The sequence below is a fragment of the Rutilus rutilus genome (genome assembly GCF_951802725.1).
Source record: "Rutilus rutilus genome assembly, chromosome: 16".
NCBI lineage: Eukaryota > Metazoa > Chordata > Actinopteri > Cypriniformes > Leuciscidae > Rutilus > Rutilus rutilus.
The window spans coordinates 25,069,941-25,097,251 of record NC_140224.1 but is presented as its reverse complement, the minus strand read 5'-3'; the positions used below and the strand labels follow the sequence as shown (position 1 = coordinate 25,097,251).

Sequence of the window (27,311 nt, the reverse complement as noted above, 5' to 3'; positions counted from 1 at the left end):
AACAACAAAAAACGGTTTAAGGCTTGAAAAGGAACTAGCAGATTAAACTAGACGTGGCTAATTGGCTTGAGGGACTTTAACTCAAATCTACTGAGGCAATTCTGCACTTTTACAATCACAACCTTTACATCCATTGTAAATGACCCAATTCCAAGGTCAACCTGGTTGAACAAGAAAATCATGATTAAAATGATTTACAATTTGAATAAGAATTTAAGATGACATCAACAATTAGTGTATTTTTTGGTCTTTTTATTCAACTTACATTTTTGTTTCAATCTTTCAAGTAAAACAATGTGGAATTACAAGGGAACATAAGGAATGTAACAAATTAGAATAGACAAATCAAAAATGAAAATAAGACCATCACCATATTCTACTAAATACCCCCCAAACATATTTCTGTCCAAAAAGGGCAAAGAAAAGCTATCTTACAATTCACTTGACTGCCAATGTTCAGCAAAACAAAAAAAGAGAAGATGAATATTCCTCTTATGAAGTTATTTCAGGTGTATCCTACCAACCCAGCATCGGTCCCTTCATAAAAAGGACCAATACTCCAGAAATAAAATTAGCTGACCGTAGCAATTTTCACTGGAGAACTGATTTCAGTTTTGGTTGCACAAACAGAAATGGCGTTGTTACGATGAAGGGTGGAAGAGCTTATTACACTTAAAGCACTACAGATGACCAAATGTCTATACGTTAACATGGATCCTTGTATGGATCAACAGGCACTCTCATTTTATCAAACTCATTTAGATTCTGTGTTTGAGAATACAATTGAATGTGTAAAGATGATCATGACGACTAACACTTTGGGAAAGAGATAAGAAAAATAGCAAGATGTTGTCTCCCATTTCTGTACTGCTATAAAGCAAATAACAAGCAAATTTCAAGATTCATCACAAGCTGAAGAGATACACATACTTTAGAGCTTACAAAATGCAGTGAGGTACCAGTAAAGATGTACTGACAAGTCGATGTTCTGAAAAGAAAAAAGAAAAAACACCTAAATCACAATGCACAACTCCAATGTCTGAGACATTTCAGATGTGCCAACGGGGGAAAGCAGGCAGCAGCAGAATTTAAAAGTAATGGACTGAAACATTACAAAAGACAGGTGATCTAAGCAAATTGTAACTCCAGCATAGTGCAGAGGGGGGGAAAAAAATCTCATTTTTTAGACCTGCCCTCTTCTTCATACCCTGGAAGATATAGAAGATATTTTTGTAATTCATCAACTGACTTAACAAACAATAGTCAAAACAGCTGACAAATATTATTCAGAATGCAATGGTCTAAAAACTTTACAATTGTACAATCCCCACTAATCATTTCAATGTAGCATTAATGAATTTCTTCCTCATCAATGCATTTGTAGCACTGGTAAACTCTGTAAAAAGTGTACAATCTATGCAACCAATCTTCTAACATATACTTCACATAGTATTTCCAGTCTTTATGATTACAGTACATAGTGTGAACAAATAATAAATCTTGCCTCTTGCCCAGCTACTTTGAAGTTCCAAAGTCTTTGTGTTAGGGTAAAATATTCTCTGGTTTCAACTCAAATTATTAGGACACATTTTTAAATAGGTGACCAAATGATCTTCATAATTGTCCTGCATCTACAGACCCTTTCCACACAGTAAATGGCTTGACTTAAGATAGCTGAGTGGCAAAGTCGAGGTCAGATCTAATTGCAATGTGCAACAGATCTCTTTTTCCCCGTCTTCTCTCACAGCTAAACCATGGCCTTAAATAAAATTGATCCCATTCCTCCATAAAATCTGCATTATCTCCTTGCTGAAATTGACATCTAACTCCTTGTTTAAACCTAGAGATGATTTCTTCACTCCATATCACGTCTTGGAGTGCCGGTGTTGGGTGGATGAAGAGCGTGTGTTGCTAGCTGGAGTACGTGCCTGAGCGGCTGCCAGTGCAGCTACACTCCTGAGAACCCTGTCCGGAGTCCCATCACTGGACCCGGCACTCAGTTCAGGTTTGTCATGCTTCTGGGACCTCTTCTCTTTCCTGCTCTCCCTGTCTCTGCCTCCATAGCTCTTCCGCCGAATACTTTTGCCTCTCTCTGTATCACTACCAGAGGAGGCTGCTCTGGAACGGGAGCGGGTAGGCTCTGTACTCTGTGAGCTTAGACTGTGTGTGCGCTGACTGCTGTTGCTGCTACTCCGACTTCTACTGCTGCCTGCTCCTCTTTCACTGCTTATACTACTGCAGGCACTATGACCTCTTGAAGACCTGGTCTCTCTATTTTCATATTCACCTTCCTTCTGATCAGATGCTTTTTTCTTTTCTTCTTTTTTAACCCTTTCTGTTTCCAAGGGGGGAACAAGGCTGCCCGGTCGCTGCCGAGTGGATCGAGCAGAAGAGGAGGACTGTGGTGATTCAGTTGTCTGATTGGGGGTTTGCCTACCACTCTCTGCTTTACTGTTAGACATCTTAGGAGAGTCCTGTCCTGTTTTCCCCTTGGGTTTACTGCTTCTTTCAGAGGACAGTGCTCTGCTTTGCTGTACAGAAGTCTTATTTTTGGGGCTAGGACTGGGTGTGTCTGGTCCTCTTCCCCTCATTGCAAAGAGCTTGGCTGCAGCATTAAGAGCTGAGCAGCGTTTGCCCAGTACCTCAGGTTCAGGGGAAGCTAAAGTATTGGATTGTGGGCCAGCAGATTTCCGGGTTGCTCTTGAACACGTTTCACCACTGGACTCCCCTTCTGTGGTATTGGTGGTTTGACCCTTCTTGTCTGACCTCCCCCTTTGTCTATTACTGCTCTTATCATTTTTAGCAATCGTGCCATCTTTCTCCAACTTCTTTTGAGCAGATCTTGTCAGACATCTTTTTATACTATTAGAGTCCTCAGAGTCTGAAGATGAGGAGGAAGAGTTGGACTGGTGCTTTCTGTCAGACCCTTCTTCAGTTTTCCCCTTTTCAGACTTTATATCATCCCGTTTCCTTTTTGAAGGCCTCCTACTCTCTCCAACCTTTTTGGACTGAGATGATCTTGTACCACTGGAGGATACAGAAGATGGGGAAGAGGAACGAACTGACTCCTGGCTGCTTTGTCTACTAATGCTTCGTTTTTTGGCAGAAGTTCTGGTCTCTCTGTCCTCTCTTTTCTCCTCTTCTGATGGCTTAACAGGTCCATCACTCTTGGGAGCATCATGAGTCTCAATATCCGAATTTGATGAGGCAATTCCAGAGGCACTGGGTGTCTGTTCCTTTGGCAAACTATCCAATTTCTTTCTTTTTGGCTGAGATAAAACGCCATCATTTCCTCCTGCATTATCCTCAGCAACACGGTCTAGTTCCATTTTCTCTGTCTCCTCAGTTACAACCTCCTCCTCCTGCTCAGCTACAACCTCATCCTTGGATGAATGTTGGCCTTCATGATTATCAGCCACTGGCATGTTTTGGGGTGGAGAAGAATCTGCATCTATATAACTGAATGTTGACAGAGAATCTGATTTTGTCTGATTAGCTGTAGATGGAGATTGTAAAGATGTTGAAGACATTTTGTGTGATACAGGTGCTGAATCTGTTGCTGCTTCGATGGCTGTAATTTGAAGTTGTGAGGTAGGAACAGAAGTTTGATCAGACTTAGGTGTGAACTGTTGGACTGTTGACAGAGTCAGTGTAACCGAAGCCTCTGGTGCCTCTGATTTAGATGAAGATGATTCTGGCTCAATCCCAGAAGTCAAAGCAGGTGGAAAAGGTTGGGTGGATGACTGATGAGTGGCAATAGGAGATGCAGCTATATTGCACATGGGCTCTACAAAGGTTTGTGAAGAGTCTGCAGTTGTACTGCTTCTGTGTAAGGGTTGTGAAGTGACATGAGTTGATGTATTTGAGCACTGCAAATTATCTATTTGTTGGTTCGTTGTGAGTGAATTTTCCTCAGCTTCTACAGCAGTCACTGGGGCAGCTGAAGGTTCTGAAAATGCCGTGATTTCACTGGTCTTAGAAAGTACAGGCATTTGGGTAAGTTCCTCTGCATGGATGAGGGACAAGTGGGTACAAGTGGGAGGCTCTCTGAGGGGACTTGGAAGCTGTAGTGTAAGGGAAGAAGCAGTACAAGTCGGAGAGACCTCTGCACTAGAAATCTTGTGTGGTGAAGTTTTAAGTGTGTTGGTGTCAGAGTCAATGCATGCAATTACAGGGTTTGGACTGGTGTGAGTATCACCTTGTGAGTCTACACCATGTTCTGATGTAGACAAGGACATATTTTGAGAGTCTCTATGCATAGAGGACAGTAAAACAGACGTAGTGGATTGATTTGTTTCTGAATCAGGTTTAGAAGACGACAATTCAGCAGCATTTGAGGGTGAAGTGGGGTTGAGAGTTGGAGAGCTTATTGGTGAAGTTTTACTCACAGCAGGCAAAGTCACGGGCATAACATTGGACGTTGACAAATTAGGCTCTTGGGAGGAAGGAGCACCTGTAGAAGGAGAAGATGGTGGTGAGCTTGTAGTTGTGGTGGAATCTTTACGTGGACGACCCCTTTTCCGTTTTGGTGAGTGAGGGGGACTACGCTCAGGACTGGTTTTCTGGGTTACTGGTTTCTTGTCTTCTGGCAGCTCTGGTGCCCTTGGGGGTGTTTTAGGTGGCCTGCCCCTCTTGCGCTTCCCTGATATAAGATTGGTGACATTTGAGTCACTTTGAGCAGCACTGTCCTTGTCTGAATTAGTTTCTGGTTTCTTTGGTGACAAAGCAGATCTCCGATCCACCCCTCTACCTCTTCCTACAAATTGCTCTCCTAACTGTGCAGCCATTCTAGACTCTGTCTCAAGCCTTCGGCGCACTGGTAAGTTCCGTAGGACAGGCATATCTGGTGAATGGTGTGTTGGGGAACAGGGGTGGTGCCCTCTCCCTGCACTATACTGTAACGGAGAGGAGACCTGTTCCTGCTCTCGTGGTAGTGGTGGTAGTGGTGGTGGTGGTGGTGGTGGTGGTGGTGGTGACGAGGAAGCTAAGGATGTGGGGACTGATATAGGAGGAGAGTCTTTAAGAGTTTGACTTGCTCCATCAGATGAGTGAGTGGCTGGTTCTTGAACTGGTTCTACCTGTTCAGAGTCTTCTGATGAACCCTCATTGTGCGCTCCTCCACTTCCACTTATTCCCCTCCGTCTCCTTTTGGGCTCTTTCTCTTCCACCACCGTGACTAGACGACCTGGAAGCTTTCGAAGGACTTTGGCTGACGGAGAATCTTCTGGAAGTCCCTTGAGAATTTCACTTTCAGCAGACTGCCGCTTTCGTGGTGAACGAGAGTTAGGTGATGCAAGAGTAGGAGAAAGGGAGAGCTGACCATCCTGTTCAGAATGATGCTCAGGAGAACAGATGGAGTCTGATGATGCAGATGCTCTCCTATCTCTCCTGCTACACTGTACAGTTTCAGACACTGCCTCTCCCCCCTGCTCTACACTGTCCTCTCTGCATGCAGCAGAAGTGGAGGACTGATGGCCACAATTGTTTATGTCTATTGCAGGAGATACAGCAGCTGAAGGCACAGAGCTTGATGGGGAGATGGGCTGCAGGTTGGGGGATGGCACATTTCTAATTTTTTGGACTGAGCTCTGCATAGCAGGGGACACGGTTGTTGAATCTGAGAGCTGCTGGTTGGTTTGGACTGTCTGGTTTTCTGATGACATGAGCGATTCAGATTCTTTGGTTGTCCCTCGCCCGCGCGGACCACTGCGAAGCTTCTCAGGCACTTCTCTGTGTTGGGGCGACTTTTGTGTGGACCCAGGGGTTTGGCTTATACTGCGCTCAGAGTTCATCCATGCCCCCCTCCTGCCTCTTTCTGGCGACAGCCGGGTTAGAGGTATATCGTCAGCAGGTGTACCTCTGAGCCTGCCACTGACCCTTGTAGAAGGAGCACCTTTCTCTTTGTGTTTGCGAGGGCGACGGGTTGGAGTAGGTCCCTCGGTACTGGGAGGTACGGAATCCTCTTCATCACTGTCAGATGACTGATGCAGTTTCAAACCTTCTTCCTTTGCCTGATCCAACCCTTTCCTTGCAGCCTCAACTTGCTCCTGTAAAGTAAAGATAAATCTTGTGGGTATGACTGCTAAAAGTTTATTCAACCAGAAAGTAATCAAAGCTTGGTTATTGTTTTAATTGTTACCTCTGCCTGCTTCAGCTCCTCTTTGCAAATATCTTCAAGGGAAGCCTCAAGGAAATTCATGGCATATCGTTCTATGGGAGTGAGCTGTTAAGAACAGGGACAATTGAAATTTAGTGGAAAACATTATGATAAAAACAGGTCAAGTCACATTCTATAAAGAAAAGCATAAATATCATGACTACCTGTTCAACCAGGGCATTGATTTCCTGCTCAGCTTTGGAAAGCTCCTCCTCTTCCTGGTCTCGGCTGTCACCATCATCCAGAGGGATGTTCTCGTTAAACTCTGCAAGCTCAGCCACCTGCTCAGCCTTGGCTTGAGATGCAGCCACAATATCCTCTTCATCCTCAGCACGACACAGGGCCTAGTATAAAGAACACATAAAATAAAATGTTCAATGTTTGTAACAAATGGAATACATTTCTTAGAAACAAACAAATACATGAAATACACCAAATGGATACATTTAAAATTACCTGTTCCAAAATGGTGGTGTGTTGTTTATTGATGGATTCATCATCATCTGTCTGAGGCACACTCAGTTCAGCCACTTTCTTCTCTCCCTCTGACACATCAAACAACTCTCTGATAGTTTGCTGTGGGAAAGAGAGTTGGCCAATCAATCCTTCTAAAGTTTATTCCAATTTAGGATTTCACTGGGAAAACTACATTAAAATTAAAGCATACCTCCTTAAAAAAGGCAGTGGTAAAGTTTCCCCCTTCAATAGCCATATCTCCCAACATCCTTTTTTGATTGGCTTTTTTCAGAATATTTTCTTCAACTGTGCGTTCACTGATTAGCCTAAACAAATAACATTTTAAAATGTCAAACGTGCTTGTACAATGTTAATCATTTATTTATTTAAAAAGGAACAAAAATTGGTCCTGTATGTATATAAAAAAAAAAAAATATATATATATATATTTTTTTTTTTTTTTTTTTTTTGCCTTTACCTATAGATGTGGACATCTCTTGTCTGTCCAATTCTGTGGCACCGGTCCTGAGCTTGGGCATCCATGGTTGGGTTCCAATCACTGTCATAGAACACCACTGTATCTGCCCCAGTCAGGTTAACACCTACACCTCCACTGCGGGTGGACAGGATGAAGCAGAAAATGCGACGGTCTGCATTGAAGCGCTCCATCAGAGCCTGAAAGGCAGAAAAACATTCCAATAATGTCAAAGCTGAGAGACAAAACACATTCTTTGTTCTGCTTGCCCAAGTCAAGTTATATGAAAATCACAAATACACAATTCGAGTACTTCACCTGTCTCTGTTCTACACGTGTACTTCCATCCAACCGCAGGTAGATGTGCCCATGGTAGTTGAGGAACTGCTCAAGTATATCTAGCATACGTGTCATCTGAGTGAAGATGAGGACTCTGTGCCCTCCTGCCTTCAACTTTCTAAGTAGGAGGTGGAGTGTCTGCAGCTTACCTAAACACAGATAAACAGCCACAAAACATTTATTGTCCATTTATTTTTGTATTTTTGATACAACACACATTCTATATGTTTATTACGTATAAACATGGTAAATTTAAGTACAATGAAATACTAAAATGCACACTCTGGGGTCCCAGTACTTACCACAGTCATACTGAATAAGCCTCAAGTCAGGGAAATGTGTCCTCATGTTACACTGGATGCGATGGAGCGTGTGTGTAAGCGGGGAGAGACGGGAAGATAAAACAGAGGAGAAAAGAGATTGCTGGTGTCTGAGGGAGGGAGGTGGGTGGCAGCTGTGCATGGTGATAGGCTTTGCCTCTACTGGAGGAATGACAAAAGTGAACCTGTGGAACGAGGGCACACATTTAAACGCAGTGTGACACTATTATTTTCAGATGCAGTTTTTATACTTAATTTCTAAATCAAATAAAAGTTTAGTGCTTTATGTATGTTTGTGAGCTATACCTCTCTATGACCTCTGAGAGAAGTTGAAGCTTATCCTCTGAGTTGTTGATGGCTTCCTTCAGGACTTTGCTCTTTTCCAAAATACTACTGATATCGTGTGACTGAGCAGTGAGGCAGGAGCTATAACCAGAGTAACTCCAGTTGTTTACAACAGGACGTGGTGGAGATGGACAAGGGCCTGGGAGGAAGGTTAGAAAGTCCAGCACCTCACGGCCATACACAGGCTTAGCACTGCAGTGCAGCTCATTGATGCGCATGATTTGAGAGATTCTGTCATCTCGCTGAGCCTTTCGCCTGTCTGCAAGCCATGACTGTCAGAACCAAAGTAACAAATAAGTAAGAGTTACAGAAACAGACAAACAACTAATAGGTCACACAATTTTTATACCAAGAATAAGGGTACAGAAAATGTACCTAAATGCATTATAATGTAGTTACTAATGCTTGCATTAAGAAGCATCTATATTTGCAAAATATTACACACTCAGATGTGGGTTGTCATTAAACTGAGATTTACAGTAGAAACAGTGTTATGCTCCCTTTTGAGTTAAAGAATTAATCAATGTAAGATTAACAACTCCATTTCTTACCACGTAGAAGGGGGAACGTGGTGGTGGCGGTGGCTGAATGCGGGGACGCTGAGATGTTGACCCACTACTCTGAGATGAGGATGTAGGCTTAGGAGTGCTCATGTGCAAAGTTATCACATCATTATTACTGTCCTCACGTACTGATGATGAATTTGCCTTCGTAACTGAGAAGTACAGAGTATTGAATGCATAATTATTCTACTTAATATTCTTTTTACCTTAAAGGTGGTATCAGCGATTTCAGGCCCAAACATAAATGATCACATTCATCTAATATTTCGCTAGCTGCACGCCCCATAAGCATGCTGTCAAAGAACCGCGTCTCTCTAGGTAGCCTAGGCTCTGAGATCTGCACACAAAAACAGCTGTTTTCAGTCTGTTTGGCCAAACAATCAAAACCCAAACAGATAGTGTTCCAACCAATCACCGACAGGGGCAGGTGTTGTGAGATTTTCGCGTGCAGCCGTCATAGGCAGCCGTGCACGAGCGCAAAACCTCACAACACCCGCCCCTGTCGATAATTGGTTGGAACACTATTTATTTTGGTTTTGAGTGATGTTGATACCAACTGTTTTTGTGTGCAGATCTCAGAGCCTAGGCTACCTAGAGAGACGCGGTTTTTTGACAGCATGCTTATGGGGCGTGCAGCTAGCGAAATATTAGATGAATGTGATCATTTATGTTTGGGCCTGAAATCGCTGATACCACCTTTAATATACTGCTTAAACTTCTGTCAAGTAAATTCTCAAAACCACACATGGGCTCAACTTACCTGGTGGTTCTGGGGCTGGTGGTGGTGCTGGTCCCTGTACTACTCTCAGCACAGGACGAGTGGGTGGAGTCTGGGAGGAAGCAACAGTTCGGGGCGGAGCAGCATAAACCGGAGGCCGGTGTGGAGGCTGTGAAGCAGCGGACGCTCTAAGAACAGTGCTTGGAGTGCCATGTGGGTGAAGGGTGACCGACTGAGGAGGAGCAGGACGAGGAGAAGGAGGCACGGCCAGAGTAGGGATTGACCCTCCTTCTTTACTTGGTGCCTGTCGTACAACAATCTTTACAATTCCGGGTCCACTTACCATGGATGTTGGGACTGGAATAAAAAAATAGAGAGCGAAAGAGAGTTTACTAACTACACAAGTATTTCGCCTGGAAAGAAAGTTCAGTTAGACTGGGCACCAGACTATTGATTACAGTAGCAGAGCTATCAATACAACGTCTTGCATTTATCAAATACACTACTGCTCAAAAGTTTAGGAGTCAGTACGATTTGTTAAAGTTTTTTTTTTTTTTCTATGCTTAAAAGTTTCCTATGCTTAAAGCTGCATTTATTTAAATAAAAAAATACAGTAAAACAGACTCACTACAGTCACATGATCCTTCTAATATGCTCAATATGGTGCTCAAGAAATATTTCTTATTATTAAAAATGTTGAAAAACTGCTTCTTAATATGTCTGGAAACATTTTTTTCAGGATTTGTTGATGAATAGAAAGTAGAAAGAAGATGAACAGAAAATAGAAAAGATTTGTTTGAAATAAAAATCCTTTGTAACATTATAAATGTCTTTACTGTCACTTTATAAATTTAATGCATCCTTGCTGAATAAAATAATTTCTCCAAAAAAAAAAAAAAAAAAAAACTATTCTGACCACAAACTGACTGGTAGTTCAAGTCTACAGTCTTTTAACTCTATAGAAGAATAGACAATTACAACTTCATAAATTGAACCTGCATACATTAGACTTAAAGGAACAGAATAAAACAAAAAACGAGAAATAAAGAAAAATTCTGAAATGAGAACAATTTAATCCACTAACTACATAAAAAAAATTAACAAAAAAATAAAAATGCAAAACAAACCAAACCATTTCAAACATCAGGTACCCTCTACAACATTTGAATTAATATTTGCAGTGTTGTTTGCATTTATCTTTTTTAGATTTAAAATACTTAATTCTGTACCTATTAAGTAGGGATGTCCCGATACCACTTTTTCACTTCCGATACGATACCAATGCCGCAGCTTTGGCTATTTGCCGATACCGATATCAATCCGATATTTTTATTTTATTCTTGAACTAATACTACTAATAATAAAATATATGGAAGCACTTTGCTCAATTAGCCACATAAAAACATCTCACTCAAATGGAGAACAAATACTTCTCCAGTATATAGTCCACAACAACAGTTGATAATGAAAGACTGCCACCCTTTATTCAAAAGACCTTGAGATATGTTTGGTAATTGTACCTGAATGAATTTAAAATTAATTTGCTGTATTTCAAATCAATATATTTGTTTCCTTAAAATTAATTAACTTTAACATTATTCTCATCTGAATTATAAATAATTGATTTCTGTATAAAATAATACTACCATTAAAAACAGTAATGTCTTTTTTAATCAATGTAGAATGTGTAACTTCAAAATAAACAGATTAGTGCTCTGTTTTAGGACAAGAAATGAAAACCAATGTAATATGATGAATGTCCAAAAGATGAGATAATTATTGCTTTTAAACAGCGTGTGTGTGATTTTGGTTGGGTGACAGTTGTAGGTTACAGTTTGACAAAAGCACAAATGTTGTGTTTTACACAAATATAAGTAGGCTAAACACTTTTTGCATGTCCTGTATGAACAAAATGACGATTATGTTTTTATGTTTCAACTGTTCGATCGCGCCCGTGCCTCTCTCGCTCTCTCTCTCTCTGACACACACACACACACACATTCCAGTATTGCAATCTTGACATCGCAGCCTGTTCATTTTGCTGCGTTCACACCGCGTCTAGTTCGATGCTTGAACATTTTGAATCCATTCGCGCGTATAATGATAAAGCGAGCGTTTGAAGCGAAATAGACGCGCGTTCAGAGCTAAGGCGGGGCTACAGATTAGGTGTCCCTAAAGAACCCGCTTATGTCTATGCGCGTATCTAACAGTAGTTCCGCATTACAGTTTTATTTATTTTTATACTGTGTATTCTCCGTGTAAATCCATGCACCGAACGTACGTTCAATACGAATACACGTACCGTTCCACCCCTAATAGGTATCGGATCATAGGTATCGGATATATTTTTTTCTCCCCTCCGATATCCGATCTAGCGTTCTGGGCCAGTATCGGCACGATACCGATGCCGTGGATCGGATCGGGACATCCCTACTATTAAGTAGCCAACAAACCATCCAAATAAGCTGTCACATGCAGTTAGAAAAAAAGAACCAGTGACAGAATACCCATGCACATGCTCTGCTGAGTAACAGGTAGTTTGGTACCCAGGATACAGGCTGTACCCAAACAAGAAGGAACTCAAGGACAGCACCAATACCTTGAGTAGCGGTGAAAGGTAATGCTAGTCCAGAGCAGGTTGGGGTTGTGCTGGCTGGGTAGGGATTTGCTGAGCTGCTACCTGTCTGACTAACTGTGTGAAGAACTGCCACCTGAGCTGGCTGACTAATAAGGTGGTGCTGCCCACTACTGGAAACCAGATGCATTACATTTCCTAAAGGGCACAACCACAGAAGAAAGTGTTAGGCTACACCATACACTCACAGAAAGACTGAAGGCGTGCAGGAAAAGCGAAACCTATCCAAAGCAGGCAGTGGATTATTTCCACAAGCAGATTGGTTTTTTTTCTATTTATGTGGAAGACAGTGGATACCTTGGATGGGTCGTGGCTGTGGAACAGGGACCTGGTGCAGCGGAGTCCCAGAGAGTGTGAGCTTGTTGCCCTGTAGCTGGAAGGTTACTGGTTTACTGCCCTGAGAGGACGACACTGGTCGGCCTGCCAGGGAGGCCAGCTGAGCGATACTTACAACTTCGCCAGCTGTACACGTGGGAGATAAATGAAAATAATTGAACTATGTGCAACTATTGATTCATGGCAATAAACAATGAAGTGAAACAAGTGTGATGCAATTAACTTACATGGCAAACGAGCCTGCATATCTGGACTGAGCAGCACCCTTTGAGTCATAATGTTGCTTGGTGGTTGAGGGGGAGCAGACACAGTTGTGATACTGGAGGGTGCTGAGGGACGCACAGTCACTGGCTGGGGGGCTGGTGGCCTGACTGCAGGTGCAGAAGGGACGCTACTAGGAGCCACTGGAGCTCTTAATGTAGTGACAGGAGTAACAGGACAAACTGAAATAAGAGTAAAATGTTATTCTCTTCCCAATTACACCATTACGTGAAAGACACTGATCAGAATGTGAGGCTTGGACCCTTGAGCTGACCTTGAGGTGCTGGCTGGGAAGGAGCTTGTGAAGGGGTAACCTCTGTGATTAGAGGCTTTGGAGTCTGAACTGTGGTGGTGGAAGGACACGCTGACCGAGGACTGTTCACTGCTGAACGCCCATCAGACTTAGGAAGAGGCTGGAGCATCCTGCAGAAGCAAGCACATGCCGAAACTTTATTAAAAGATACAAACAAAATCCAAAAAAAAAAATTACCATTTATTTAACTCAAGTGAATATATTATACATTAGAATTGTGTGCTTAACTATTTTAAACAACATACCTGTTGACCTTCATGCGAACAGGCTTCGGTCTGGGAGGAGGGTCAGGGGACTCCATGATTTCCTGAATAAGCTGATGTGTCACTTTCCTCTGAGGCAGGAAAACATCTGCCTGGTATCGAGACACGCGCTGCTCCAGGCCAACCAGGTCAAATATGGACAAGTCACAGCGCTTTGAAAAGAATAGAATTTTTTTAATTAACCTTCAATGAGGGTTCAAAAAAAACAAAACAAAAAAACAAATATGACTTTAAAAAATTTCTGAACACAGAAATGTGTAGAAACCGATAAAGATTTTACCATTCATACCACCTTAGCTATACATTAATGTGATCAATGGACAGGGCTACTTCATTGTTATTTACATATGGGAATGATGGAAAAAACATGGAAGAATATGAAAATACAGAGCTCGAAGATGACAACACTTGACGTTATATTCGGAGCGGTTCACGTCCTCGGACTGGAAATTATGCGTTTCTATGGCACCACTATCAATTATCAATGCCTAAATGAATCTGCAGCGGTCAGGTGGTACAACAGTCACATGGTACAAGTGGGAGCCTCTCAGACAATTCCCATTTTACAAGCTGTAATTATGAGCTCTACGAGGATGTGAACGCTTTTTACAAGTTGAAATCACATAATTGCAGTAATTACAACATGGTGTGAATGCATCTTTAATGTGCAACACTCACAGTGCATGGGTATTTTATAGCGGCTAGCCATTGAAGGTACATCGGTTATACACTCGTTATTGAGGTGCACTGTGGGATTAACCATGGTTTTGGACTGCACTACAAATGGCTGTCCCTTCAAATAGTGCACTACATTAGGGTACAGAGTGTGATTTCAAATACAGCCACTGTCTTCAGGATTACTATAAACTTCGATGCAAATGTTTTAGGGCAGGTTGGAGCTAAACTCAGCAAGACATTGGCCCTCCAGAAGCAGGACTGGACACACCTATTATAGATAAACAAGCAAAATTAGAGGATAGTGAAGGTTTAGTAATTGCTGGTCTTCTACCATTTACCTCAAATGGTGAGGTCTCAAGAGCCCGCTGAACCAGTGAAGCAGTAGAATAGATGATGGCCTTTGTGATGAAGGGAGAATGTATGGGCCTTGGATCAAACAGGTTAGGGTGATTACACACTTTCCGCAGCTGCATCAGGATGTTGATGACAGACATGAAATGACCACTGGCTAAAGTCTCTCGTGTCCTGGGAGTACATGGGCACAAAAAAAGACAAACATTAAGAAAAGAAAAAACACACCATCTGAAGTATGAACAAAGTTAGCCAATTAACAATCATCCAAGGCCTGAGCTTCAAAGTATCTTCCTCAACCCAACCCATGACAGCTTGCCCCGGTTACTCACGAGGCCTGGGCCATGAAGTCATCATAGAGAAAACGCTGTCTTTTCGAGAGTCGACAGCGCACAACATGCTCATATTTTTTGGGCATTTGTTTCTCCACATCTGCTTTTATTCTTCGCAGCAGAAAGGGTCGTAGCACCTAGAAAAAGAGGGAGATGAAGGAAGCTTATGTAAAGCCAAATGCATTAAACACAGTTCCCATGTTTCTCTTATGAACTTTGCCTGTGTTTGCGCTACATCCATAAATGAAATAGATCAAACAAAATGTCCAACACAATTCATAAACTGGTACTACCTTGTGAAGTCGTTTGATCAAGCCCTCGTTGTACTCCTGGCTCCCTTCAATCATGCCAGTAAGCGGGTTTGAGAACCACTCCTTGAACTCACGGTGAGACTGGAAAACGTGAGGCATGAGGAAGTGCATAAGAGACCAAAGCTCCATTAGACTGTTCTGGAGAGGGGTACCTGTGAGCAACAATCGCCTTTGACTGCATGGAAGACAGAGAATTGAGAGGCAAAATAGTAAACTCATTACATTCACGTAATTATATGGGCTTTACACATAAAACGTAAAGAAATTAAAGTTAGAATGGGACCTGTAGTGATAAATTATCAAGTGCATCATAGAAACGACTGTATACAAGTACCTGTTAAAGTTGAGCAAGCTTTGCCAGCGCTGAGACTTAAAGTTCTTGATGTTCTGGGCTTCATCCAGAATGAGGTACCTCCAAGACTTGCGTCTAAAAGCCTGATGATCTTGCAGTACTAGCTTATACGAGGTGATGCAAACATGGAAAGCATTGGGTTTGGTCCAGCCCTGAGAAATTATTAAAAGAGAAAAAACAATTCTAAAATCACAAGGATTGAAAGGCTAAATTAACACAATAATTGCTTTAAAGTGTTATGTAAGGTGTTTTTAAAAGGTATTTTTTGTGTTTTTAAAATATCTTAATTTGTAATAAATAAATATGCTCATTATTGTATTCATTACTTGTCGCTTGAGTTTGCGCTCCTTCTGGCTGCCATAGTAGGTGAGGATTTTGAACCCTGGGCACCAACGCTTCAACTCCATCTCCCAGTTGAGCATTACACTGGTGGGCACAATGATCAAATGTGGACCCCAGTTACCTGTAAGAGAAACAGAGAAAATGTTTGTCGAACTGCATATATCGATTATATTTTCAAAACACATCATAGGGATTTATGTGGACTACTTACCCTTTACACAAGCTAGATGAGCTAACAGAGCGATGGTTTGGATGGTTTTGCCAAGCCCCATTTCATCTGCAAGTATGCCATTGAGTTTCTTCTCATTCATGGTGACTAACCAGTCCAGTCCAATGTGCTGGTACTCACGCAAAGTACCATGAAGCAGAAATGGAATTGGTGTTTTGACCTTGTATTAAAAAGAAAACAAATTGCAGTTAATGATAAACAGAAACTGTGTTCTTCAGCCATTGTTTCTGAGGGTTTGTGTTGCTACCTTTGTTGTTGCCAGTGTATATCCCTTAGGTTGAAGGCTCTCAGCAGTAGCAGCAATGTGGCTGATTTCTTTCTTAGGTCGCGGAGCTGTCGTGACAGTGGGACTATGGTCTCCCTCTCTCAGCAGAACCTCCATTCCCTCACCTCCATCATCATCATCCTCCTCATCATCATCATCATCACCATCATCACTCTCCTGCACGTCCTCATCAACCTCTTCTTCGTCACTGTCTACAGCCGCTTGAGAACCTGAATATTGAGTGGATCACAGTAGGAAAATCTGATGATGTGCTTTATTTTGACACTTCATACAATAATTCATAAGATGTAATGGTTCTATCACCATAAATGTCAGCTCACCTGAGGAGGAGCCACTATCATCAGCACTGTCCTCTCCTTCCGTCTCTTCCTCCGCTTCCTCCTCAGTTCCCTCTGATTCTTCTGAGGAATCTGGTGATGCTGAGGGCTCCTCAAAATCAGAGGCATACGCTCCTCTGTACTTCTCTAAGAGCTCTTCCATGCTCATCTCCCCTGTGAAATAAAGAAACCACAAGTAACAATATGACCTCAAGAAATTACTGCTTAAGTCAGTAAGGTTGGTGGTCAATCCCCGGTTCCACCTGACCAAGTGTTGAGGTGTCCATGAGCAAGACACCTAACCCCAGCTGCTCCCGACGAGATGGATGGCGCCTTGCATGGCTGACACCGCCGTCGGTGTATGAATGAGTGAGTGAATGGGTGAATGTGAGACTATATGTAAAGCGCTTTGGTGGCCATAGGTCTGTGAAAGCGCTATATAAATGCAGTCCAGTTACCATTTAAGTCATAATTAAACACTCTTTGTAAAATTATTCAAAGGTTTGGAGTTCAGTATGATTTTTTAAAAGAAATTAATACTGTTATAGAAACTGATTAAAAAAAAAGACAGTAAAAACTTATGTTTTTAGCTTTCTAATAAATGTCAAACTTCAAATAAATGTGATTGAACTTTCTATTCAAAGAATCCTGAAAAAAAAAAAAAAAACGTACCACGGTTTCCACAAAAATATTAAGTAGCACAACTGTTTTAAACACTGCTAACCAAATAAGCACATTAGAATGATTTCTGAAGGATCATGTGACACTGAAGACTGGAGTGATGGCTGCTGAAAATTCAGTTTTGCCGTCACAGGAATAAATTACATTTTAAAACGTATCAAAAGAGAAAACAGTTTTAAATTGTTTCACAATATTACTGTATATTACTTATATTACAATATTACTTTTGATCAAATAAATGCAGCATTGGTGAGCAAAAGAGACTTAAAAAAAATATATATATATATACAGACCCCAAACATTTTACCTTTAGCGTGTTGTGTGTATTTCAATTATAGTGCTACACTTAAATATATTTCAGTATTTAATTTACCCTCTTTAGCAAGGTCATCCAGTTCCTCTGCATGGTCTCCCTCTCCTTCAATAACTTCCTGGGCTGCAATAGTGTCTTCTTCATCTTTCGCTGAAGCAAAGCATAGAGTCATTCAAGTGATATCTTTCTGTCCAAATCAATAGGATACCCAAGTTAAGTGTCTATCTATCTAAATAAAACTCTACTAACCATCTTCTTCATTGGCACTGAATTCTTTGTCTTCATCTTCAACTGTAGAAGATGAAGCATCTGAGGCCTCTTCTTCTGATTCAACAACCTTTGCAAGGAAAAATAAGTCTATTTAAATATATAAATTTTTTCAGTTCTCACATCATACCAATCATACCAACCAATCAGAGCAATCATACCAGGGTTTGTTTTAATCGAACCAAACATGCCAAGTGTGAACACACTCTTAAACAGTATTTAAAGGGTTAGTTCACCCCAAAATGAAAATTATCCACTGATTTGGTTAGATTTCACTCTTCCGTCAGAACTATACTCACGTACGGCCATTACCGAAGCCAGAGATTATGGTTTATAAAGTTATAAATAGGGCTATTTTTTTTTAATACAAAAACACATCGCTTCACTTCAGAAGGCCTTTATTAACCCCCTGGAGCCGTATGGATTATTTTTATAATGGATGTGCTTTTTTGGGCTTCAAAATCTAAGGAACAATTCACTCCCATAATAAAGCTTGGAAGAGCCAGGATATTTATAATATAACTCAGATTGTGTTTGGCTGAAAGAATAAAGCAAATACACCTAGGATGGCTTGAGGGCGAGTAAATTATGGGATAATTTTAATTTTTGGGTAAACTAACCCTTTAACTAGAGTGCATGTGACCAATGAGTGTTGGAGTTGATCCTGGGAGATTGCTATACCTGGGGGAGAGTTAAAGTACTGAGTAGCTGGTCCAGAGGCAGAGTGCCCTCCTCCCTCAGTAACTCTATCTCTCGCCTTTGTGTCTCTGCATCATTCCCCTCTTGCTGCTCCTCTACCTCTATGGTCTCTTCGTCATCATCCTCCTCACAAGGTGGCTCAAAGTCTCTATCTGCAGCAGAAAAAGGACAAATTATGAATTAACTTAAAGTGTAAATAACAATTTCCTTAATTGTGGTCAAACCATATCAAACCATACTGCACACAAAAACACTCACAAGAGCAGATTTTCAATTCACTAAATGTATTAAAGCACAATCTTTATGTGCACAGTGGCCCCACAGAATTTGGACACTTGAGCCATGTTGTTTTTTCCAATACCATTGCATTAAGCTACATAAAATATCAAAACAAAAAAGCACAAGCTTAATATAATAAAGAAATACCATGTTTGCTAGGTTTTGAATGCAACATTAGATACTGTTAAAGTCAGTCTCTCTGTGGAACTGACCTCATACATTCACTAAACACATTTTGGTTGACTAAGCCTCTTCTCGACAACTAATGTTTAGTCGCCTATTAGGGGGCAGCCCTAGGTAATTTAGTTCCAAGATACTTAATCTGAACAACAACACAGTAAAACAAAAAAGTCAGTCCTCACCATCCTCATCGACAGCATTCAGCTGTGGCTCTTTTGAAACAGCTGCAGTGTCTGAACTGTGTTCAGGAGCGGCATGCAGGGACTGACTTAACAAGTCAGAGTAACGCTCTGTCTGACCCACAATGAAATCCAGCTGGAGATCTAGGGCCTTCTTCCGCTTCTCCTCCAGTCTGGACTGTTGTTTATACTGGACCACCTGTGTACAGAAATGGGCATGAAACAGTTAAAGTGTGAATCATTTACAGTCTTTAGTACAATAGATTTTGTCCAAAAACAAAACAAAAATCAATGAAAGTCACCTTCTCAACGCTACTCCAGAAGGCACGGACCTCCTTGGCAATAGAAGAAGCAACTCTCCTCAGTTTGGCCTGCTCCTCACGTTTCGCTCTCTCTTCCTTCTGCCTCAGCTCCTCATGGTGGCGCATCACCATCCGTACTACCTGAAAATGAGTTCAGACTGGTAAGATTTTCAAAATACAAAATGTTTCAAATAGGACAGCCTGAATGTAACATTTACCTTTCGGGCCACTCCTCTTTTCCATCGCCTCTCTTGTGCAAAGTCTGCAGAGAGCCACTGCATTTCCTCACAGAGGTAATCCCAATGAACTTTTGGCCGGACTGGTTCGGTTATACGAGACAGACGTTTTAGGGACCAGAAACCTTCACGTTTCAGTGCAAGGGTTCGATGTTCTATTTCTGCTTCCTGTTAAAAGTAAAAAATAAAAAAACAAGAATAAAGTCCACTTAGGAATGTCAATCACTGTTTCAGAGAGTAAGTTATGTAATTTGTCCTTCTCTCACATGTTTTGCTAGTTCTGCCATGTCTGTGTGCTTCGGGGTGGATTTCAGGGTGGTTGTTTGCTCTGATTGAGAACAGCATCCAGAACCCTGGGAGGAAGTGGAGGGCATGTTTTTGCCATGAGAGTTGAGTACAGGTGAGCCTCTGCCTGTGTGAGAACGCATCCAGTCACTGGATGAGGGAGATGGAGATGGACATGGAACGGGGGAGGAGGAAGGAGTAGAGGCTGCTGTAACCTTGCCTGCAATCCACTGGCAAACCTTGGGACAGACAAATAAAACAGTGTATCCGACTGTGACAGCACAATATTATTCAGCGTAGAGTACAAAGGAGAGATAGAGTGACCCAGAAGAGATAAAAAGAGCTTCATAAAAACAGGAAAGTCTACAAGGACATCTTGGTGAGCAAACATCTTACAAGATTTCTCCTTATTTCTAAATAATACATGCTACTCTAGGTGATAAAACAGTTTCATACACTCAGCTCTATTTTCCTTCCAGATTGTATGTGAATTTTTTTTTAATAAATGTAAGAAAGTGAGTTGAAGCAGTGACAGACCGATATATATTCCAGGTCAATTACCTGGTCATTTTGAGATTTTTGGCATCAGTCAGAAACTATGCCAGCGTGGCTGATTGAACACCTTTACTTTCCCCCTTTTTGTGAATTTAAATATTTGGTCAAATAAATGTCCACTTTAATGTCAGCGTATTTAAGCTTAAATTGTATTAGCCTACATAGTACATACCGAAACCTATATCGGTCAACCACTAGTTGGAAGAAGCAGGATCATCGCATCAGCTTGCAACGATCAGATTTGAAGGATGCCTGTCACCTCTTACCTTCAATAACAAGCCTTTTCTGTCTGTCCTGCTCTGCCCATGCTGGAAAACACACATGGCTTAATAAACAGCCAAGAAGTGCACTAGCATCAGACTATGGCTTTAAAACTGTTATGGACTGTGTACACAAGCTATCTGAATTATAAAAACACTTTTGCTGACTACCTCTGATGCCTTCATTGTGACTAAACATGAACAATGATGTAGCAGTGATCTTAAGCCTAATTTGTTGTACTTGATGTACAAGTCTGAACAGTTAATAGTTTGGTTGCTTTTACCTTGTTCGCTGCTGGACTGGACATAGAATTGCTATCCTCATTCTGGACCTCCATAGAGCTGTCAACCTCTCCATCGCTGCTCTCTTCTACAGAAGCATCAAGTGGCTCCAGGATGGTGTGTTGAACATTTTGCATTGTTGACAAAAGTTTGTCCGGCAACTGCTGCTGCTCCAACTCCAGTTCACCTCCCAAAGACATTGAATCTTGGCATGGTGTAGCGGCCGATGACGGTTTACACTGATTCCCCTCCGGGACAACACTAGATACAGTACCGCACATATCTCCAGTATATAGAGTAAAGTGGCTTTGTGAGTTATGGAGTTGTACTGAAGCTGATGAAGTGTTAGCAGAGGATTCATTTTGAAGCATCTTGCCAGAACTATTTGATTTATTTAAGTTTTCTTTCACAGATCTGTTCTGTGAAAGTACATTAGAAGTGGAAACAGTCTGAGAAGACAAAGATAAAGTGTTTGAGACAGGGCGGTCAGCAGGTAACGTGACATCCTCCTTTACTGTGGGAGTTCCAGCTGTATCAGTTTTAGCAAGGCACTCTGAAGCTTTATTTAATCCATCACTGGGGGATCCAGCCTGGACAAGGGAGATCTGATTGGTTGAGATCCTAGCTGACAGAGAAGAAGGTTGCTTAAGTATAGGGTTGTCACCCCTCTTTAAGATCAATAGCTTTGGGTCAATCGTGCCACAAGACAATGAAATTAATGACACACCTTGTGTGTTTTCCACTACATCAGATTGTTGCTGCTCTTGCACAGAGTTAAGCGTGACATCCAACACTGTGGACGTTAACCCTGTCAATGTGTTAGCAAGATCAGTGGGACTTGAATCATCATGTTGCTTGACAATTATAGATCCTTCTTTTTGCATAGAAGGTATGGTCCTTAAATCTTCTGTGGGTTTGAGTGTATCAGAATGAGTCCCTAGATTACTCTGGGCTTGTGAGTCTTGCGTCAGTGTTTCCATTGGTTCCTCCTCTTCTTTGTCAGTTAACAGGAGCTTAACTTCACTGTGAATGGCAGCTGATGTAAAGCAGGGCACAGTGCATTCATATACAGCAACAGTTGACTGGGATTCGGGGCACTGCACCAGAGACTCCTCGCTGACCTCCATCTCTGCATGCTCGGACTGCCCGTCTATCTCACTTACAACCAGCCATGTATCCTCCAAACCTGGCTGCATTAAAATACCTGCATCAATCAAATCTTTCACCTTGACAGCATTGAGAGCCTCTCCACTCACTTCCTGCCTTTCTTCCACAGTCACGATATCTGGGTTGTCATTCAGGCATATCTGAATTTGTGAGAGTTTATGATCTGCTGGAATGGACTCTTGTACTTGTTGGACCATAGAGTCAGAAAGATTTGGCTGATCTGATTCTTGACCCTCTAAAGTCACACAGTTCTCTGTGTGAGCGAGCAGCATGCTCCTATCCTCTTGGTGATTTGAGGACATAGATATTTCTATTGGATTGGCACTGTCATTCTGCTTCAAATCAGAAGAGCCGCAAACCACGACTTGTGACCTTTCACTCACAATGGGGACCTGTACATTGTCAATGCATGTCACATGCCCAGACAGCTTTGGTTCATCAACAGAAATGTTGTGAAATACTTCTTTAGCAGCCACGTTACAACACAGATCTCCATCAACAGGGACTTTCTTATTGCCTTGTCCCTCCCTTGCACTACCCACCAGAAATTTTTGGGGGGTTTCACTTACATGTACATGTACATACTGAGAGCTTAGCTCTTGCACACACTTTGTATTCTCAGGCGGGGTGGGCACGCCAGGTGTTTTATGAAGGGGGCTTGTCTTTTGTGTAGCCCTTTGTGTTTTACTGCAGTCCTCTGAGGGATAACAGCTGCCCTTATCGGAGTCATTTTGCATGCTATTTCCACTCTCAGGGGTAATGTGCTGCCCCCCTTGTTTTGATGATGAATATCCTGAGCAAAGAGAATTTCCGCTAATACCTTGTTTTGTTCCCTCAGCTGAAAAGTTTTGTCTACCTGGACTGACGGCACCTTCTTTGTTTGTTTTAGGCAGATCTTGTGTGACAACTTCCATAGCCTCCTTAGAGTCAAGTTCACTAGCCTGCTTCGCTGAATTTGTCGCATTTTGTTCTTGTAGGACGTCAAACGCAGATGATGCGGCAGTCTGATTTGTCTGAAAAAGGGGAGTTGTTTGAAGCTGCTCCATGTCTCTGTCTGTTGTCTTAACTGCACTCGAGACTGGTGGCATGACTTCTGTTCTTGGGTCACAGGGGCTTTCTCCAAGTGTGTGCTTTCCACACATGTTCTTGTGGTCCAATTTGATTGTCTCTGGAGGCAAGGGTCCCTTTTCTGCCTCAATAGGGGCAGTGACACCCCCTGCATCTCCAGGGTGTTGGCTCCAATCTTGGCAGTGGCCTGTGCTGGATCCTTCCGCCATATCGACCTCCCTGTTTGCAAGGCTTGATTGCTTTGAGTTACACCCGTAAAGCAAATCCTGTTTTTGCCCAATACTATCAGTCCCGCTCTCAAAAAGTTTGTCTGAGGGAGTCTGACCCTCCAATGCGTCTGTAAGCTTTTGTGAGTTTTTATCAGTAGCTGACACCAGTCCTCTTTGGACCGCCAATATCTCCTCGGGTTCCTTGATGTCGCTGCTTTGTTGAACGCGAGTGATGGTCTGTTCTTTACATGCAGCCTTTGAGTCTCCTTTCTGCTGCTGAGATCCAGTGCCGATGTTAACCGATGACGATGGTAGAGTGGCAGCTGCGACTGGCTGCAGGGCATGCTGGGGTGGCCCAGCCACATTCTGCGCAGCCACGGAGGTGCCACCCAGCACAGCCACTGCCGGACAGGTGTGCTGCTGCACCGCCTCTTCCCCAGACTGCCCTGCTTCAGAACCAGCAGTGCTACACACTGAACCTGAAAGAACAGTGAGTCACGTCATAACTAACCCTTTACAAAATGCAAAAATACATGAAATGCATGTTGAAATGAACATCTAAACCAATAAAACACCTATGTGAAATCTGCTGACATTTTTCTGTCAAATTTTCATTTTTGTTTCAACATAATTTTTTCAAGCAGTATTTAAACATGGTGTTGTCAAAGCTGAGAGAGCAAAAGCAAGGGGTGGAAGATTTAAAGAATTTTATGGGTGACAGACATTAGTTTTGTGGAAAGTGTGTAATTCTACAACAGCTGCACATTCCGAGTGGGCCTGCATAAGTAAAAAGGAATGAAATGAATAAATACCTCTATGTGATGAAGCACCAGTCTCTTCCGTGATTTCCACTTCCAGGATGCTGAGATCAAGGGTACCGCTGCATCTGAGGGTCTAAAGATAAACATTAGAGTGAATTTCATTAATGTAACATCAAAGCTATTATCCTGAAGTTACAGCAAGTGCATAATGCCACATGAAATAAAAAATTGTTTTTTAGAATGCAAATTATAGATGAATTAGCTGCAGAAGGACTATGTAATCTCCTTAAAACCCTATCATTTCTACGTGGTCGGAGGTTAAAATGCAAGTGCAGCAAAATAATTTAGAGCAAACTCGAGTAAATGGTGTTTGTTGGCAGTACTCTCTTTTAGAACTATAGGAAATGCATATTTTGCTTTCAAACTGCCGGCTTCTATCGAGCATATACTTAACGAAATAAAATGTTGTGGTTTTGAACAGGAACACTAACTGCCCACACCTTTTAAAACACATCGAATCACTTAAAGGTTAAAAAGAAAAACTGTTGTACAGCCGGACATATATAGCCGGACAAACAGTCTCATTCAGTACAATAGTGCGGGTGCTTCACGTTCGGCTAGCCTTTAGCGACGAGTTACAGCTTTTTCGGACGTTATTATCCCACGATTGTTCATAAACTTCAGAAGATAGTATGGCGGTTAACGTGTAATATCGAATACAGATAAGGAATGCAGCCGGCAGTTCTGTATGCAAGAAGCGGGCGCACACACATGGGCCTTTAGCAGGCTAGCAAGCGATGCTAATAGCTTATAGACGTTGCAATGGAGCCGACAGACACGATAACGTTTCATTTATGTTCTAGGCGTTTAAATGACAGGGAGCTACATTCCTTGACTGTTTTGTTTAATAGTGTGTTTGAGGGTGACTTATTATCTAACTCAGACAAACACATTGATATTTACACACACCGATAAATACACACACCGTCTCAAGCTCTCACGCGCGCGCTGAAAACACTGCTCGGGCACTGAGCGCGCGTGTATGCATCGGCTTCCATAAGAAGTTATGCAATGATCAAGAATAAACTATATCTCATCATTATCCATATCGATGGTTTTTAAAGACTTGTCAAAAACAAACATATTATTGGATATGTATTATAACACCTATTACAGGAACGACGTCTTGACGTCACTGCGCGGGGTCACGCTACACAAAAATGCCAGTCAACTAGCGATGCCCGATTCGCGAACAAGTCGTTCTTTTGAGTCGGATCTTTTCGAAATGAAAGTTAGTTTCATACCCGATCGTTAATTAAAAAAAAAATTAAGCTACGTAATCGTATGAGAGTTTTATAAATAAGTATATGGTCACGTAATTGTTTGACAGTTCAATCAACACGCATACGAAACAGTTGCACTTTTTATTTTTAATAAATAACCTTTTAGCATTTGATTAAAACCTTTGCAAACTATTTGGCAAGATATGAGTGCATTTCAGTACTATTTAATGTATACAATATTATATTTAGGTTCCAAATAACTTGTAATTACAAAGTTAATAAGGAAAAGGTAATAAACAGCTAAATGTGCCTACATGTAACGTTAGCTTTATTAGGGAAGTTATTTAGGGACCACTGGATGACAAAGAATCACTGAGTCGGTTCTTTGCTCGAAATAACTGATGCGCAGAAATGAGTTGGAGGTTCCATCACTAGTCAATAATTGTACAATCTGTCATGTTTACTATATAACTTACTGGATTAACTTTATCTTCATGACTCATAGCAGTGCATTGGTTTATAGGAAATTTTATATGAATAACTGCTTTAAATAAGGACACTTTAAACGTACTGGAGGATAAAGTAAAACGCACAATATAACAACTTGGTTGTTGTTGCACTCGCAGTGACAGACGACAGTTTCGTTTCCAGCTTGCCCTCTCAAAAGTGTGCGGTACAAAGGAAACCGGAACCCATCTGACTTACTACGGATTTGGGTACAATTCTATATTTTGCAATTAAATTAGACCATACGGAGGTAGGTGCAATGATACAAATGTGCAGTTGATCCAAATCGAGTCAGTTCAATAAAGGCCGTACTTTACTCTAAATCTTACACAACCCATACTTTAAGCACCCGACCGCTTGAAAGTCAACTTGTCCCGCCATGTCAAAATCCCCCCCAGTGACCCCCTTACCCTCCTCCCCCGCCCTCTTCTATCACTTCCTCCCCAGCATCCCCCCCTCCTCTCACCACCGCCATCTTAAGTTCCCACCTACCTGAAATTTCCGAGCACTTTTCTTTTACTAAATTCTCGCTGAAGGAGTCGCCATCCGCTTCAAATCGTACTCAATCCGTGTTGAGACTATTCCGAACTGTCTCTCGGTACCCAGTGAGGTACTGGCAGGTTCGTAGGATCAAGTTAAAGAACGGTCCGAGAGAGACTGGGTCCGGAATCGCTGAATCTAGCGGTTGCGGGGAGGAGACTTTCGACGCAGCGAAATGGAGGAACGAGCGACTGCTGACCAAGTTGCGGAGCGAATAGACATCTCGCGAGACGTGCTTCAGCGCGCACTTCACTCACTGCAGGCTTCTGAGACTGCACAGATACCTCAGCCGTTACTGAAAGTTCACTTTGTTTTTCTATTTCTAACAAACCCATGACTTGTTTGCACGGAACTTTATAACACATATTTGGTTTTTCAAACTAGTTTTTAAAATATTATCTCTCACTGCCTAACTGGCAGCAGTTTGACAAGGTAAACGTTATTGATATGATTATATTAACTAATTTTAGATTCATTTTAAGAAAGTTTTTAAACAGACACTAACAAATATTATGCTAACACTATTATGACTCGAGATACACTTTCAGATCTCCTGAATTTTACTTATGGTGACAATTAATGTTTAGTGCACATGGGCCATATATTAATTAAAAGAACATATGCAAAGTTTAATCAGATAAGTCACAATTTGGATCTGAAATTTTGAGAAGGGACAATAATACACCATGCATAATTTATACTCGCTCAATGAATTAATACACTAACACATGTAAATAACCAACCATTTGTTTAATAATTAATCTTTGTTTTTCTTTTCAAGAGGGAAAAGGACATATTTAAAATGTATAAAATTGTTTTGCTCAAATAATTAATCCAGAATGTCCTGTATCTCAAGAGTATTTCTAATCCTATAGTTTA

General features: G+C 41.6%; 1 protein-coding gene across 3 annotated transcripts; it reads right to left on the bottom strand.

Annotated features, from left to right (window-relative positions):
* Positions 1-231: 231 nt before the first annotated feature.
* srcap (Snf2-related CREBBP activator protein) lies at positions 232-26,606 on the bottom strand. 3 transcript variants are annotated; one of them, XM_084434900.1, is made up of 35 exons: positions 26,385-26,606; positions 24,154-24,235; positions 20,900-23,820; positions 20,622-20,663; positions 19,782-20,039; positions 19,498-19,683; positions 19,280-19,420; positions 18,981-19,176; positions 18,322-18,491; positions 17,623-17,710; positions 17,434-17,523; positions 16,383-16,553; positions 16,024-16,271; positions 15,759-15,936; positions 15,532-15,668; positions 15,188-15,357; positions 14,836-15,028; positions 14,543-14,679; positions 14,198-14,384; positions 13,164-13,333; positions 12,880-13,028; positions 12,572-12,787; positions 12,306-12,470; positions 11,973-12,146; positions 9,416-9,730; positions 8,644-8,807; positions 8,054-8,364; positions 7,730-7,932; positions 7,407-7,576; positions 7,092-7,288; positions 6,825-6,939; positions 6,614-6,733; positions 6,322-6,501; positions 6,140-6,223; positions 232-6,047 (listed from the first exon to the last, which is right to left on the bottom strand). In XM_084434900.1, exons 3-35 carry the CDS (start codon positions 23,339-23,341, stop codon positions 1,866-1,868), a joined length of 11,949 nt encoding a protein of 3,982 aa, XP_084291026.1. In that variant the 5' UTR covers positions 23,342-23,820; positions 24,154-24,235; positions 26,385-26,606; the 3' UTR covers positions 232-1,865. The 3 variants fall into 3 exon arrangements, with proteins under 3 accessions (XP_084291026.1, XP_084291025.1, XP_084291027.1); XM_084434899.1 differs by lacking the exon at positions 26,385-26,606 and adding an exon at positions 25,979-26,030; XM_084434901.1 differs by lacking the exon at positions 20,622-20,663.
* Positions 26,607-27,311: the final 705 nt, after the last annotated feature.